The 16,810-nt window shown below is 40.3% G+C and overlaps 1 protein-coding gene across 1 annotated transcript in view; it reads left to right on the forward strand.

Annotated features, from left to right (window-relative positions):
* Positions 1-2,915: 2,915 nt before the first annotated feature.
* The window catches only part of GOLGA4 (golgin A4), a 77,482-nt gene continuing 63,587 nt past the window's right edge, over positions 2,916-16,810 (forward strand). The window contains 2 exon segments of the mRNA XM_036379128.2: positions 2,916-3,131; positions 8,879-8,974. Of these exon segments, the coding sequence (XP_036235021.2) occupies positions 3,045-3,131; positions 8,879-8,974 (183 nt within the window). The 5' untranslated portion in view covers positions 2,916-3,044.

The following is a 16,810-nucleotide window of genomic DNA, read 5'->3' on the forward strand; positions in this document are numbered from 1 at the left end:
TAAAGACTTTATGCATCAGTAAGCTGAAGGCTAAAGACTTCAGCCATCAGTAGGAACTAAGATATTTGAGATACTTCCACTTCTTCCACTTCTAAATCTGCTAGGATCAGATCAACCCTTTAGAAATAAGGTATCATTCAGTTAAGTATGGAATTTTGACATTCTGTGTGTAAGAATGTAATTTGAGACATTTTCCCCAGGATTTCTGTGGGGTTTAGAGTAAACACTTTGTTTGTTTCAATATGTTTCAATCAAATCTGCTCAGATGCTAAAACATTTAAATCCCATTTAGAAGGCTTATGGTAAGAGTTATCATACATATCTTCAGAATTTGGACACTGCTGCTTAATGTGGGAATCCACTTTGTATTATTGGAGCAATACTAGACACATAGCTATGTATCACAAAAGATACCAATTCAGGAGCACAAAAATTCACATTAATTTTTTTTAAATGCCACCAATCTATATATGATTAAATGATATATACAAATATTATTTCATCTCTTTCTAAAACCCAGGTTAGGCATCTCCTGTGAAGAACAGGAGGTGATTAAGTACCTTGAAACTGACACAACAAAAGACCTTGCTGTAGTAAAAAAAGTCCTGTAGAAAATATCCAATTATCATATGCTTATTAGATTACTGTTATTGCAGCCTATTATCAGAGTTTCAACTAATAAATCCCCTTACCATTTTCTGTAGTAATTAGGAATTTAGTGTAGGAAAAAATTACTTATTTTGTAATAGTTTCTCATCTCAGATTTGTTCTATTCCACACAGCCTTTAGTCCTACAAAAACATCAGTACATGAGAAACACTCACAACATACCATTTCAAGCTTTAAATTTTCTAAGGAAATAAATACAGAGCTCTCTTTTGTGTTGTATACATTTTAGGAATGAATTAAAAAAGATGTGCTTTTCTATTTGATAGCTACAGGAGCTAGTGTCCTTTCAATTATGCATCTGTCCATCAAATTCACATACTACATCTAGTGACTTAGGTTTAAATCAGAAGAGTAATCTGAACAGAAAAAGAGACTATGAGCTAACATTTGTAATAGAGAACATAGGTATGAGAGCGTAATGGATTTATTAGGTTATTGAAGGTTGTTAAAGGGTTTCCCAAAGCATTCATCAGGCAATGTTCCTCTCACTTGATAATCTCTGAATTTTACCACATGCTGCTGCATATGATATTTAGAGGAAACAGAAGCTACCCCACTGAAGCAGAAAATGTTTAATTTTTATGGATGCAATAAACTTAATTGCCCATTTGATCTTATTTCCTTATGGACTGCTATTCAGATGGTTTTGCCTTTTTAATTCTGGGGACTTTTTCCTATAATTCTGTTTCAACCTACAGGAAAGATACCCTACAAATCTTCAAGATACTTACCTGGCTATTACAGCTTGTAGGTTCAGATTAGCTTTTTTGAAGATGTTTGAATTCAACAGTTGCTCTCATGAAAAATCAGTAGAGTGTGCAAGTCACTGCTGTCATCTGAAGTATGCATACAGTCTTAATAGGAACACACAATATGCATATAGTCTTAACAGGAACACACAAACAAATGGGTCACTACCAGTCACAGTTTATCTACAATTAAACAGATTGTAAAAAAAATGTTTTTTAAAAAAGGGAGTTTCTTTGCTATTTAAAACATAAAACCATATTTTTATGCTTATTTAATATGGCAAAAAAACCTAGGAAAACCAGCAATTTATTTTTGCTGTATATTTATCTTGATTACTTTTTTAGTCAGTGTAAAACAAATGGGAAAATAATTTCCTATCCGGTCCCCCCCCCCCCCCCCCCCCCATCCAAATTACTTAGAGATTTCAGGAGTGTATTTCAGTGAAAACATTTCTGGGCATTTGTGATTATTGCATACAGCCTCCCTAGTAGAAAGCTTTATAGAAGAACGCGTGGTTCATTGTTTCTTGCAAACAGCACCATGTATTTTTTAGCCTTCATACAATGCCACTGTCAACACAGTAAGTTTGAAAATAGTCCCGTTGTTGGAGAATGAATGCTGGCTACTGCTGACAGTCCTTTGCGTCTACATTCGCAGCACTGAACACACACGCACAAACGTCATCCAACAAGGGATCTAAAGCCAGAGGTTTTAACCTTGAGCAGCCAAGAACATTTCTGCCACAGTGTCGTGGAGACAGTAGTAGCAAATGGTAGCGGTAGTAGCAAACACTGTCTTTCCACCTTCAATGGAAGGTTTTAGTTGTAACAGTGTATCTCAGGTTTACTCAAAAGAAAAACGTCGCGACTTATTAGCAGATAGGTTTCCAGGCAGCTTCAAAAAGCAACTATTGGGCATTTTTTTAGTCGGAAGCTTTCACAGGTCTTAGAACCGAGCACCTTTTTGTTACCTTGCTGTCCGGTTCTTCGGCTTGTGAAAGCTTGTCCTCGACACTATCGCTGACCGACTCAGCTGTAAGTCCTCTTACGCGAGGACTTACAGCCCCTCAGAGTCAGCATGCTGGCAAGTCAAGCGTCTCCGTGGCGCGGTTCAGGGTACGGAATCAAACGGCTACGGCGGCGGAAAGACGCAGCGAGGCGGCAGCTTGTACTGCTCTGTTTTTCGTCCGTCCGGACAGAAGTAATCACTCCTCCGCCTGCTACATTCCCAGGACGGCACCGCCTCCCTCGCTCTCCGGGAGAGATGGAGCAAGTAAAGAGATGGAGGCCAGGCAAAGCCGCTTTGCCCCGCCGCAGTCCTGACGCCCAGGGCCGCTCAAGCTGCACCTCCGCCCGGGTTGTGGGAGGAATAGCGCCGCGCATTGCGTTTGGAAGTTTGTGCCTCGCCGCACACCGTGCCGACCGAAGCGCTCGGCTCCACGTTGGCTGCGCAGGCGCAGCGGTCGCGGCTGCCTGTGCCCCGCGGAGGGGGTCCGAGGGCGGAGCGGTGGTGGCTCCGCGGGCCGGGGCGAGGGGAGATCGGTTCCACCGCCCCCTAGGCGCCCCTTGCCGCCTGACCAGCCGGCCCGGAAGCCGTACCCTCATCCTCTTCTCCCTCCCGCCACCATGTTCAAGAAACTGAAGCAGAAGATTGGCGAGGAGCAGATGCTGCCGCGCGGAGCGGGTGGACGTGCGAGCTCCCTCCCACCGCAGGTACGGCGAGGAGGGGCTGCTGGGAGACGTGTCCGCCGGACCGTTGTGGGCGCTAGTGACGGCCTTTCACCTGTCGGGACAGGGCCGCCCTTCGCCCGGCAAGGCCTTGGTGTCCTGCGGGTCGGCCGGCCAGGCCTGCGCGACGCGACCCTCCCGCGGCTGCGGCGGCGGGGCCGGTCCGATCGAAGGCTCCGGGGTCGGTCGGCTGGCGGGAATCGCTGCCGGGTCGCTGTCAGCGCGGGGCGGCTTCGCTGGAACTTCGTCATCTAAGTTCTTACCGATCCTCCTCCTGCTAGAAACTGTGCTTCGTTTTTTCCACTCTACAAAAGCTGTCTTGTGGAAGAATGTAAAAACAACCTCTTGCCTGAACGTACAATAGCATGAAACAAATGGATTTCTTCTTTAGCATTTAAAGTAATGATACTTTTACGTGTAGTGAATAACAATCCAGCATTGAGTTCCCTAGTTATCCTTTTCTTTCATCTTAATGCTTGTTCTTTCAGTTCTGTACGTCCCTTCTGTTAACATCTTGTAGAGGGCTGGTTTGCTTACCTCGACCTTATTCTTGCATTTTTTGCATTTTTTTAACTGTAGATTAATTGAGAATATAGTATAAATCTGAGAACAAGGCACTTATGTATTCGTTCTAGTAATAATTTAATTGGCCATTTTCCTCTTGCGTGTACTTTCTTTCACTAAGTTATTATAAATGTATTCTAGTAAAGGCTATTTTTAAGTGATAATAATACCCACCAGATAGGGCATGTGTCCAGAGTATGTAAGTGAAAGTGGCCAAAAAAAAGTTGTGATGATTTAATGCATGTGTCAAAGCGGAATATTTTAGGTAGAAAGACTTCAGCAAGTTAACATCCTATTGGCAAAGTCTGCTGATAATGGCTGCCTGTGTCTCATTCTAGGTTAAGTATCCGTGTATCTTGGAATCTAAAAGTATAAAAACTAATATAAACTCTGAATCCTGTGAATGTTAAGCTAGAGACAGGTAATTTAATTAATTTGACAAATAGGTGATTAGTTGCTTGGGCTTGATCTGAATGTAATTTGAACCACTGGGAGATTTGGCACTGCATAGTCACAGTATTAGACCATGGTTTCAAAACTGCTGACAGTTATGTTCTATTATTTGAATCACTCATTTGTGAAATAGAGGTAAGATTTTTGGAAATGGATCTATTGTGAAGTTTTGTGTAGCTTGTTGAGTCTTACTTTAAGGCCTTCCATAGTATTCATTCTGTGCCTTGTCTAGTTAGTGAAGTATGTTTGTGTTAGTTAAGTTTAGAGTGCTGTCTTAATTGCCATATGTGGTGAGCTTTCAGTGCAGTGTAAAAGAGTTTGCAGAGTTTACTGTTTTCAATGTGCAGCAGGTAAATTATGATACCTTTCACACAGCATTGTAATCCACTTAGTTCAGGATATTGTAATCCGCTTCGTTCGGGATGCTCTGTGCATGTGTTCAAGAGTTGATACTCTCTGAAAATCATTCTGCTGAATAAATATGGGCTTACATGCATATATGCACCCAACAGCATAATATACTTTAGTCTTTATCTGGCTCTTGAAAAATTAGCTTTGACAAATACTCTGAAACCTGATATGAGAGTTTATAGTAAATTATACCTAGTCTATAGACCTAGTCTGCTGTACTGTGGACAGAGCAGATTATGTAACTCAAGGGTTGACATAAATGGAAAGGCAAAAGCAAGAAATTACAACAAGACATTACAACAATTTTATTTCATGTGAAATAGTTGTCTTGCAATGTTTCTTACTACTCAGTTGCTCTCAAGTAACACTAGGGGGAAATAGTTAAATTTGATCTTAGGAGTAAACTAAGTTTGTCTTCTCACTTCTTGTATCTCATTTGAAAACAGAGTCTGAAGGAAAAAGTGAGGTTTTGAGGCTTATACTGTTGTCTTGCAAAAAGTGTGGGATATGCTTTTTTTCATTTGCTTTTATTCAGATCAGTAATTCAGATCCTCATAATGCATTCCTTCCTGGCAAAACATTTTCAGACCAAATTTTCCTAACTCTTACCATTTCTTAGTTTATGAAACTCATGTTTGCATTAATTTTTGCTCTTTTTTTCCCTACACCCTGTTGTAGAGAGGCTTCACTCACTATGCTCTCTACCCTCTATGCTCTACTTATATCCCTTACTTTGAGACCTAGAACTTCACATTTGTACTTTGGTTTGTAGTGTCCAAGACTAAATTTACTAATTTAAGACTGGTGTAAAACTGGAGGTAAAATTTCTCAAGTATAACTTGAGAAATATAACCTTTTCTGAGGAGGTGTTTGTAGGCCTTCCTCTTTCATATGAATGGTTAGCTAACTGATGTCATCTGTCAAATTGAGAATAGCTGTCCCTCATAGTCTGAGGAGCACATCTCTTTCTGATGGCTGACAGGGTGGAAAAAAAGCGCCGTTGCAATTACCAATGTCTTAAACTGCTACTTGTCCAAGATTGTCACCTGACAAATAGGGATGAAGAAAAAGTGGAGACAGGCAGTACTTTCTTTGCCACAGTTTTTAATAGTACTGACAGACCTTGGTCTGCCTGGTCCTGAGTCAGAGGACCATGACTGCAGGAACATTAACTTTTCATTTGTGAGCACGGAAATTTTAACAGACAAGTTGTGTCAGTTGAATGAATGTTTATAAGTTCATGGGGCCTATGGGATTCAACCCAGGGTACTAAAGGAGCTAGGAGATGTTACGGGTAGGACCCCTCTCAGCCGTCCTGGGAATCTGGGGAGGTCCCTGCTGACTGGGAGCTAGCCAGTGTTATTCCAGGTTACTGGAAGGGCATGAGGAAACATGCAGGAAACTACAGAGTTAACCTCAGAACCTGGGAAAATTATTAAGAAAATCATATTGTATGCTGTTGAAAGACATGTAAAGAACAGTGCAATCATCAGTCAACGTAGGTTCACAAAGGGAGAATCCTGTTTAAAAAACCTTCTGCAGTAAGTTCACTTGCCTGGTAGACAAAGGGAAGGTGGTGGATGTAGTTTTTCTGGGTTCAATAAAGGCTTTTGGTACTGTTCTTCCCGGTATTTCTTCCAGCAAGTTTTCCAACAGTGTGATGAGCAGGTATGCAGTGCACTGGGTGAAGAACTGGTTGAAGAGCAGGGCTCAAATTATTGCAGCAAACAGGACATCTGGCTGCTGACCTGTTACCAGTGGTGTTCCTCAGGGCTCAGGTCTAGAGGCAGCTCTGTTCAGTCTCTTCATCAGTGATCTGGAGGCTGCAGTTGAATGTGCAGATAGTTAGGTGATGATACCAAACTGGGAAGTGCTGCTGACTCTCTCATGGGACAAGAGGCTTTGCCTTGCAGAGGGATCTGGATTGATTGGAGCATTGAGCAGTCACCAGTGACATGAAGCTGAGCAAGACCAACCAAATGCTGGGTTCTGCACCTGGATGGAGTAATTCCAGACACAAGTCTGAAGTGGGAGAGGAATAGCTGGAGGGCAGCCCTGCAGAAGGGGGTTTGGGGGTGCTGGTTGGCAGGAAGATCAATGGGATCAGCAGTGTGTGTGCCCTGGCAGCCAAGGGGGCAAACCTCATCTGGGGGTGCATCAAACACAGCATCACCAGCCAGCCAAGAGAGGTGATTATCCCACTGAATTCAGCACCGGTGCAGCCTCACCTCGAGTACTGTGTGCAGTGCTGGGCCCCACTATTTTAAAGGGATGTGAAGGTCCTTGAGTATGTCCTGAGAAGGGCACCAAAGCAGGGGAAAGGGCTGGCAGGAATGTGCTCTGGGGAGAACTGAGGGCACTGGGCTTGTCTGGTTTGGAGAGGAGAGGAGGCTGAGGGGTGACCTCACTGCTCCCTACAGCTTCCTGAGGAGGAGAAGTAGAGAGGGAGATAGTGAGCTCTTCTCCCTGGTACATAGCGCCAGAACATGCAGGAATAACTCAAACTGTGTCTGTCATGGGAGATTTGGACTTGACATAAGGCAACACTTTTTTACCCAGAGGGTGGCCAAAACATGGAATAGGCTTCCTGGAGAGGTGGTTGGTGCCTTCCTCACCCTTGCCTGTTAGTCTGAAGAGGCATGGGCAGTGCCCTTAAAGCCATGCTTTAACTTTTAGTCAACCCTGAGCTGGTCAGGAAGTTGAACCCTTCCAATTTAACTGTACTATCCTGTTTCAGCTCTTTTTGGTTTTGCATAAGATCAATGAATATTGATGCTGCAAAGCTTAGTGCCACTGAAATGACTGTAAATTGACAAGAAGTCTGAATGCAGCAGTGAGAACTGTAGAACCATTAAGGTCAGGGTGAAGAGATGTGTTCATACTGCTTCTAAGCAGTGACAAAGTGACCTTGAATGTTTCTGGCCCTCACCAAACAGAAGGAAATTGATTTTCAAATAATCTTTAAAACCCTGGCATTAGATTGAGGGTAGGAATAAAAGAAGAGTAGGCTGTCAGCATTAATAGGTTAGGTTTTGTATAAATCCTATGAATACTTTGGTATGATTGTTTTCAGCAGAACATAAAGCTTTCATGATGAATAGCTATTTGGTACTAGGTAAGCTGTTTGACTTTTGAATAGTATTTTCAAGTTGAGACATTGGCCTGCCTCTTCAGACCTGTAACTATGACTGATTTTAGAATAATTTTGATATAAAAAAGAAAAAAATACAGCTACCACTCCTGGTTCCAGACCTATTCAGCTGATAGAAATTTCAAGAAGAGGTAGGGTCAAAACATGCATGTGCTTGCCTTATATCCTGGGTGAAGTACCCCTGGGCCCTTCCCACAGGTGGAACTTCTGGTCATCTGACCACTCTGGGCCTGGATTTGGGCTCCAGGGGCAGAGTATGGCACATTTCCTCAGGTGTGCCAGGTATTGGCAGCCACTGCACGACTGGGATACAGGTCCAGAGGGATGGGGTCTGTGCAGGAAGGCATCACCTCATCAAAGCAAGGCCTGACCTTCCTCTTCCTCCTGCCACATGCCTGAAATATTTCCTTCCAGCATTTCACAATATCTGATGAGAAATCTTGCTAATTACTTTCTTTTGTATAGATCTGCTTGTTGATAACTTTATTACTCATTACATTTACACTGAAATTTTATATTTGAAGTTTGAATGATAAGGTTGGCAAGGTAGTTTCTTTGAGTTGGTGTGACTTTTTAGAACCTCAGTTTGAATGAAGTTGTAAAATTCCTGTGAATAGATGTTTAGTTTTGATAGGAACAACAAGTACATATAGACATCAAAATATATAGCAATTTCTTGCCCCTTTTTCATTGTTTAGATTCAGTGTTATAAATACCACAAATTTAAAGTTCATAAATTTTCTTAGTTTAATTTTTTGTTGTTAATTTTCTAAGTTCTTGATCAGATTCTGGTCCACTTCTAAATACTTGAATCCCTGTCAAATCACTAAACTTTTAAACCTCAAGCAACTGTAATATGTTCCTAAAATATTAGGAGGCTTGTTTTTCCAATATGGTCTAAGAGGACCAAAGTCAGAAATAATGAAAATAACCCATTTTATTGTTTGTTCTTGTGGCTGATTCATGACACATTTTGCTCTGGGGACTTTTTAGGAAGGTAGAACTTGTCACAGACAGTTGTTTTCTTTAAAAAGATCTAGGCTAGGTTTCACTGAGATGATACAGTTAGTAATTCTTGAAGTAAATTATGATACAGAAAAATTAGTTCTGGAGTTAATAGTATAACTTGTTGATATACATGATCTCTCTATAGGTCCCTTCCAGATCCCCTCCATCAACTGGCAACAGAATAAGGACAGCTTCATTTACAGATCAGAATCATGAAGGCACTTTAACACCAGACAAAGAGGTCAGTTGAGAACTGTTTTTCTCTGCTTTTCACCTTAAAAAATCTGACTTTATGTCCTTTTTTTATTTCTCAATCTCACTATTTTCTGTGTATTTATAGCTATGAATAGTCTGTTTTTTAGGTTAAATACTGAAGTGTTTAATAGTAATAAAACAGATCTTTAGGCTGTAGTGATTAACCCCCAGATTAGGAAACGCTTTAAGTCTTCAGGTCTTAAAAATCTTACTCCTGAACTGAACTCAGTGAGGTAGTGGGACAGAGGATACATTCAGAGAGACTCACTTCTTTTTTGTCCCACTTTTGGTTGAAAAGCTAGGTGAATCCAGGTAATTTGAGGTGGATGATCCAAAGGATTTATACCGAGCATTTGTGATTGTTTCTAACTATGCCAGTAGTAAGTATCAAACTCTTATTTCCCTCACTCCACTTCCTTTCTCCCCTCCCCCCAAACTTAAAACCAACCCAAGCCCCCCTCACCTTCCTCCCACCCCCCCCGCCCCCCCAAAAAACTGAACAACAAACTAAACTGAGTCTAAATTATCAGTCATAAAATACCATTAAAATCATTATCAGGATGATGGGTAACCTTGACTTGCATAATAAAGCAAACAAAGAAGATAATCTGCACTTACCTTGTTTCATATGAAGTACTATGGCTCTTTTGAAGCAACTTGATTTAAAAAAAAAGGCAACAAATGCAAATAAACAAAACATTTCCCTGACTTAGTGAGCATGGACATAGTCTGGTAGCATAAAACAGGATGCTTCTGTGATTCTGTGAACTTTTTCAGAGGAAATGTTTTGTCCTTGTCAGAGAATTCAGTTGCTTTGTTTTGCTACAAAAAATGATGCATTTTATTGCAGTGGAACAATCCACTTTAATTTTTAACATGATCTTTTCTTTAGGAGATAATCAGCTATACCTGAAATTTGTAATGGATTTCATTATGAATGCTGTCAGTGATTCCAGCTTGGCAGTTTGCTTCCTGCAATAGTAGAAATTGAAGGGAAAGTACTTCATGATTTTGTTTTGTATTTTGGTCCTTTTTAATAAATGCTTATTTTTTCTACTGTGATATGTATATATATGTGTGTGTGTGTATGTATATACATCTGTAATGAATTCCCTCTCTCCTTGGAAAAAGATTTTCTGTTAACTGGTGCTCCAGAATGTTAGCAAGCAGCATCACTTGGGATAATACTAAGTTTTTCAGTAAGGAGAGTTTTCTGTTTTTAATACAGGGTATAGAAGTAGCATATTGCCACATGAGAACTACTACTGTGGCCTAGAGGGAGTTGGTACTGAGAGTTGATTCCCCTGTTTGTTTTTTTTTTTTTTTGTTTTTTTTTTTTAATTGTATAACCTGCAAAAGAACTGATTTGGCCAAGGTTTTCTTCATGATTTCTATTGAGAACTACATTTACTTCATTACATAAGTGTTGTCCCCAGCAAACTCCATTTTCAGAGTGCTGTTCCAGAGAAACAAGAGAAGCAAAGGATTCTCCATAGCACATGCCAAGTTACATTGGAAGAACATTAATCTCTAAATAGACTGGTTAGACTGGAATGACCAGAGAGGCAGAAGAAGAAAGAAGATTAGGAGTAGAAACAGAAGTATTATAGTACCATCAGATTTGCAGTTATCCTTGGTCTTAGGGGAGCTGCCATAACAGTTTTACTTGTGAAACACATCCTTTAATTAGAAATTCAAGAAGTAGTGAATTCCTAGGGGGATGAAAACCTCTTTTTTTTTGTTGGTTTTACATCAAACAGAATATTTTACAAAAAATTAAGTTTAAATGATTAAAACAAGAAACCTAATTTCTCCAAAATTTCTCATAAATGTTGGCAGTATGATTAAAAGTAAATCATCTTTGAAATCTGTTGGATTAAATTTTCATAAAATTCAGTTCAGCAGCAGTATACAATGCTTAAATAAGATGCAGATATTGCATATTGTCACTGAAAATACATGCCCTGATTCTATGAATGCATTAATTCTTTTGGAGGGTTTTTTTTGCGGTGTTCTCATTTGACCAGGCAGTTGTTTTATGTGCCGGTGTCAATGGCAGTGGCATTACAGTGAGCTGTTAGGCTACATTTAATACACTGAAAATATTTGGTTGAGGAGTATTGTATGCTAAAACGTTTTTGCAGTACATGAATAATTGCTATCCCTTTTTAGTACTGAAAGCTAAGCAAAATTAGTGTTTCATAATTTTTTTTGTATGTTTTGTGTCCTCTGTGAGCTATGTTTTAGTATGTCTTTAAATAGATCAGGATTTTGTATTTTTACTTCCATAGTATTAAAATTGCAAGTATCACACATGAAATCTTTGGTTTATTCTCAGAATATTTTTATAATAAAAATAATTTCAGAATTAGTTACAGTTGTAAATGACATCATTAGTCTAATCAAATAATTATAATAAAACATACGTGCCAGCATTTTTGCTTTATACTCTACAATGAGAAGATTTAAAAAATAATATTTCAAGATTCCAAGATGCTATCAGTTTAAAATAAACCTACAACTTGTATGCTCCATTTATGTAATACCAGGTAAGTTTCTTTTTAATGCCAGCTTTCCTTTTCAGCTTGTATTTTATTTGATATATGAATCTGCAGTAGCAGTGTTACAGAAAAGCTCAAAATTTTTTAATGTATAGGAAAAGGCAGAGGTCTGACTAGTTCTGTATTCTCTTACTGCAAGTAGCTTGTAAAACATGATCACATTGTGAGGTAAAACTACTTCCGGAGAACTTCACTGACATTTTGCATACCCAGTGCTTTTTGATTTGGTATGCTGCTATTTGAAACAGCCCTAGACTATTAAAATATGCTTATTTAGTGAGTTCCTTCTTTTCTATGGAAAAATAGTGTTCAGTTTTCAAACTGTTACCACATTGACTTTTGAACAGAGTTTGAGGTGAAATACATAAATTGTATTCATTACAGCTCCTGTAAGTTAAAAATGTTATTTTTGTTCTACGACATTATACTTGTTTACAAGTATACAAGACCCAACTGCAGAAGATAATAAAGCTAGTGCTAGTTTGCTATCAGCTGAGAGCAAGCAGCTGATGGATTGCTGTGGGTGACCTACCAGTCATGCATCCAAATGTCACTGATATCATAATGAGTGTTATGGAAGTGACAGCAGAACACAATATATGTAGCACTTAGACCTAAAGAAACTTAACCAAGGTACTTTTTGGTCTCAGTTTAATGGTATATAATGGCTGTTTTAGTAAATTAGTTGAAATGTTTCTTTAACATTGGTTATTAATGAAGCATGACAAGTAAAGCTGAAATAATATACCTTCAGTACCTTTGTTATTCCTGTGTCTTTTCTGTATTCATATACTTTATTTGAAGTACTTCTAAATAGGTGTTGCCATGCAAAGATGGTAGTGGTTCAGATATATCTGTATTTTTTTCCTTTCTGATATTTAGGACTAATTTTTGGAGGCTGCATAAGCTAGTTTGAATCTAAACTACTTGTATTTTATAACTCCTGATACATACAGGATGCTTAGATGCTTAGTTGGCTCATCAAAATGAAAAGCAAACCAGAAAATACCTATTTGATTTCTGTACTACAGCTTTCTGAAAGTGCAGTTCAGCTCTCCTAGATCCTGGGACTTTATTGCAGAGAGGAACTCTTGAAACTTTAGCTCCTCAGTTTTTCCTATTCCCTTAGGACAAATAACCAAATATATTTATATATTTTACTCTGGGGAATACGTTCTTTTTAAGTAAGAGTTGAAAGAAAACCTTCAGCTGATAGTTGACATCTTCTAGCTTCTTGAAGTAGATGAGGAAATGGTGGCTTTTCACTTAGACAAGTTTTCTAGTCTCATCCTCTTTCTTCTGTCTTGCTGTGCTGGTATATAACATAACAAAACTACTCATGTACAGTTAATAGAAGCTTTTAAGTGTTAACATACTACAAATACACATATGCTGTGATGCACTTTGCTAACAAGATGTATGAATTTTCAAATTTGCTTGATAACAGGCTAATACAAAATTTAGAACTACTGATTCTCTTCTTTTTCTGAAAGGGAATAATCATTACCTTTGGCAATCAAACATACTACATGCATGTAACATGTATAATATTCACCTACTGCCATCTCCAGAACAATGAAACTTGGGCCAAACTCTGATCCCTGTTGAATTTTGGGGTTTCTTTCACAGCATATTAAGGAAGCTGTTTAATCTAGGAATTGCATGTTCTTTGGCCTTTGCACCCCACTCACCAGAATCCTTGTGAAAGAAGATTTGAGCATGGTAATTCTTCAGAGGAATGAGGAATAATAATAATAATAAGAACACAGTCATTTCTAGAGTTCAGAAAGTCCTTAAAGATCAAGTAAGGCTGCTTCATTTAGGCCAAACTTGAGGGCTACAAAAACTCTTCAGAATGTTGAAAATCCAAAGGTTATTTAAACAATAACTGTATGTGTCCTTTGATAGGATACTGAAGGTAACATCATCTGGTGTTTGGCTTCATCAACCATTTTACCTCATTTGCAGCTTTCTATCCAAGATAGAAACATTTGTTACTCAATAGGATTTTACTTGCAGAAAACCAGAATAAGCCTTAAATTTTGTGTCAGAAGGTCAGTAATGTCACAGTTTGCTAAGGAAGCATTCCTCTTTGACTGCCCATGAGCCACTATGGCAGTCGCACTCACACCACCCTAGGCTTTTGCTGCTGGGACTGAAGCCCCTTCACCACAAGCAGCTCCAATGAGCTGATGGGTGCCCCACCTGACTCCCCACACACTCATACTGAGACAAGTTTCATGATGCTCACATGTCAGACAAGTTTCCCTCACTGCCTTGATCCAGGGTTTCCCATAGCAGAGTCCTAGACTCTGCTTCCTTTAAGAATTTTTATCATGGTGCAGCAATATAATGGCAGATGGAGTTGGGTATCTCCTTTAGGGACCCTGAACAAAGGAGTGCCTGGCTTTCATTTTGTGTGCCTGTTTTAATGGTGATATTTGATCTGGGGTCTTCTCACTGTTCATTGGGTTCTACAGAGTCTCTGGGTAGCTGACACAGTCCAGCTGGCATGGCAAGGCTGTGCCTTTTTGTTGGGCAAAGGGCTCATCACTGGGGGTTTCAGCCATTTCTCCCCACCCAGGGCACAATCTGTAGTTTGCAGTGCCATTGTATACTGAGCTACCTGTACTATTTGTAGTCCTCAACAGCCTTCAGTTTATAAATTTGGTGCCTGAGATTAAGGTCAGTATGGGCTAGGGAGATTATTTACCCTGGAGTATCACAGAATTAGGATTGAAAGGAACCTATGGAGATTGTAGCATTGGAGTCTTTCTGTTGGCAAGGATAGGTTGGATCCAGTCTACACAGGCACCCTCACCCAGTGTCGTTCAGCTCTAAATGCAGATGTATCATGGGCCAGAGAGCTGGACGGTGCTAAGACCTCAATGAATCACATGTGTAACTGGAGCTCCTATAAAAGGAGCTGCGGGAATAAACTCAAGGCTGTTCATCACAAGAACTTTGGAGTGTGTGTCGTCCCTGTCTCTGACCCACTCCTCCCCCCACCTCCTAACGTTACAGGAGATCATGTAGTCAAACCCTGTTCCAAGGCAGGGTCACCTAGAGCAGGTTACACAGGAAATGAATGTGTCCAGGTAGGTTTTGAATGTCTTCAGAGAGGGACATTCTATGACCTCCCTGGGAAGCCTGTTTAGTGTTCTGCTTCCCTAAATGTAAAGAAGTTCTTCCTCATGTTGAGGTGGAACTTTCTGTAGTTTAGTTTATGGCCATTACTCCTTGTCCGGTCACTGGGCATCACTGAAAAGAGTCTGGCACCATCCTCTTGACAACCTTCTTTGAGATATTTGTATGTATTGATTAGATCTCTTCTCTGTCTTCTCTTTTTAGACTAAACAGGCCCAGGTCCTGCAGTCTTTCCATATGAGAAAGATATTCCAGACCCCTAATTATCTTTGTGGCCCTCTGCTGGAACCTCTCCAGTAGCTCCTTATCTTTCTTGTACTGAGGAGTCTAGAACTCCACATAGCACTCCAGATGTTGTCTTATTAGAGCTGAGTAGAGGGGAGAATCACCTCCCTCAACCTACTGGGCACAGTTTTCCTGATGTATCCCAGCGTACCATGGGCTCTCCTAGGTGCAAGGGCACTGCTGACTCATGGTAAACTTGCAGCTGCTCCAAGACTCCAAGGTCCTCTCTGCAGAGCTGCTCACTTCAGCCCCTAAGCTGTACTGATACTCGGGGTTATTCTTTTCCAGGTGCAGTCCCCTTGTTGAACTTCATTAGGTTTCTTTGTGCCCAATTCTCCAGCTTATCAAGGTCCTGCTAAATGTCAGCACAGCCTTTAAGTGTATTAGCCACTACCCCCAGAGTGTATTTGAAACAAAGTGTTGGAAGATATTAGTAGGATTTCTATAGCAAGCTTCAAGTATGAAACGATGGTATTCTTAGGATTAGAAAAGGTTAAAGAATGATCTATATCTTTGCATCTTCTGTTTACAGTATGCTGTATGCTTCATCTCAGTTGATTCTAGCTTATCTAGTTTTATTGATTGCTCTACCAGCCTACTGCTGATATGCTGCTAGTGATACGTTAGACAATATAGCACCAAATGTATTTAATGTTTCTGAAGCTAGTAAGATAATTCATAGTGGGTTTTAGAACAAATCCTGAAGCACAAGGATCCTGTGTGGTAATACTATTTAATGTTGGCTGACTAGCAGGTTGCTTCTTGCCTGTTTGCAGGCAGAGGTGAATTTTTTTTTTGTGATTTTTAATAACCCCTTCCTTAACATCCCCACCCCAGAGTTAACTAGACAGTTAGTTCTTAAAGTTGTACTGAATAGTTGGTTGAAAAAAAAGAAAAATGCAGATAAAAACACATGTATATATTGGAAAGCATTAAGTAGTGTAATTACAGGACTCACTAGAGGGCTCTGCCCATAATTTAACTAAATATGTACCAGGTTATGAGCTGTCAGAGTGTTGTGGTGTGACATTGGCCAGATGTCAGGCACTTAGAAAAGCCATTCACTCACTCACTCTTGTTACAGTTGGGCAGAGGAGAGGGAAAGGAAATTAATGGAGGGTTCATGAGTTGAGATAAGAACTGGGGGAAAACACTCTAAGGGCAAAATAGGTTAAAATTTAAAGGTGTAAGGTAAATTTGTTATTAACAGAGTCAGAGAAGGATAACAAGAACGAAAATAAGCCTTCTAAATACCTTTCTTCCCACCCCAGCCCCTCCCTCTTTCCCTCTGACAGTGTAGGGAGACAGGGAGTGGGGAATTTGGTTAGTTCATCACCCGAGATCTTTTTCTATTTGCTCAGGGAGGGAAGTCTTTTCTCTGCTATGCCGTGGGATCCCTCCCATGGGAGATGGCTCTCCGTGAACTCCTCCAGCCTGGCTCCAATCTTACAAGCAGCAGTCCTGCCAAAACTGCTGCAACATGAGTCCCTCCCATGGGCAAACAATCTTTCTGAAATTGCTGTGGTGTGGGTCACTCATTTGCAGGGTGCAGTCCTTCCGAGGATAGGCTACTCTAGTTTGGAAGTTCCACATGGTGGAAGCTTGTAGCCATTTCTCACAGAAGCCATTTCTGTGGCCCTCCCTCATTACCAAAAAACCAGGCCATGCCATGTCGGGGCCTCTAGCTTGTCAGAGTGACCCTGAGAAATGTTAGAAAGTCTCTTTTCCCAGCCTGGTGCTTGAAGAAGGAGTCAGAACTCTTTCATTTCTTGGTCTCAAGGTTGTTTATTGTATCTTATCTATAAAATTCTTTCTCCTGTCCTGCCGAG

Source organism: Molothrus ater, chromosome 1 (assembly GCF_012460135.2).
Source record: "Molothrus ater isolate BHLD 08-10-18 breed brown headed cowbird chromosome 1, BPBGC_Mater_1.1, whole genome shotgun sequence".
Lineage (NCBI taxonomy): Eukaryota > Metazoa > Chordata > Aves > Passeriformes > Icteridae > Molothrus > Molothrus ater.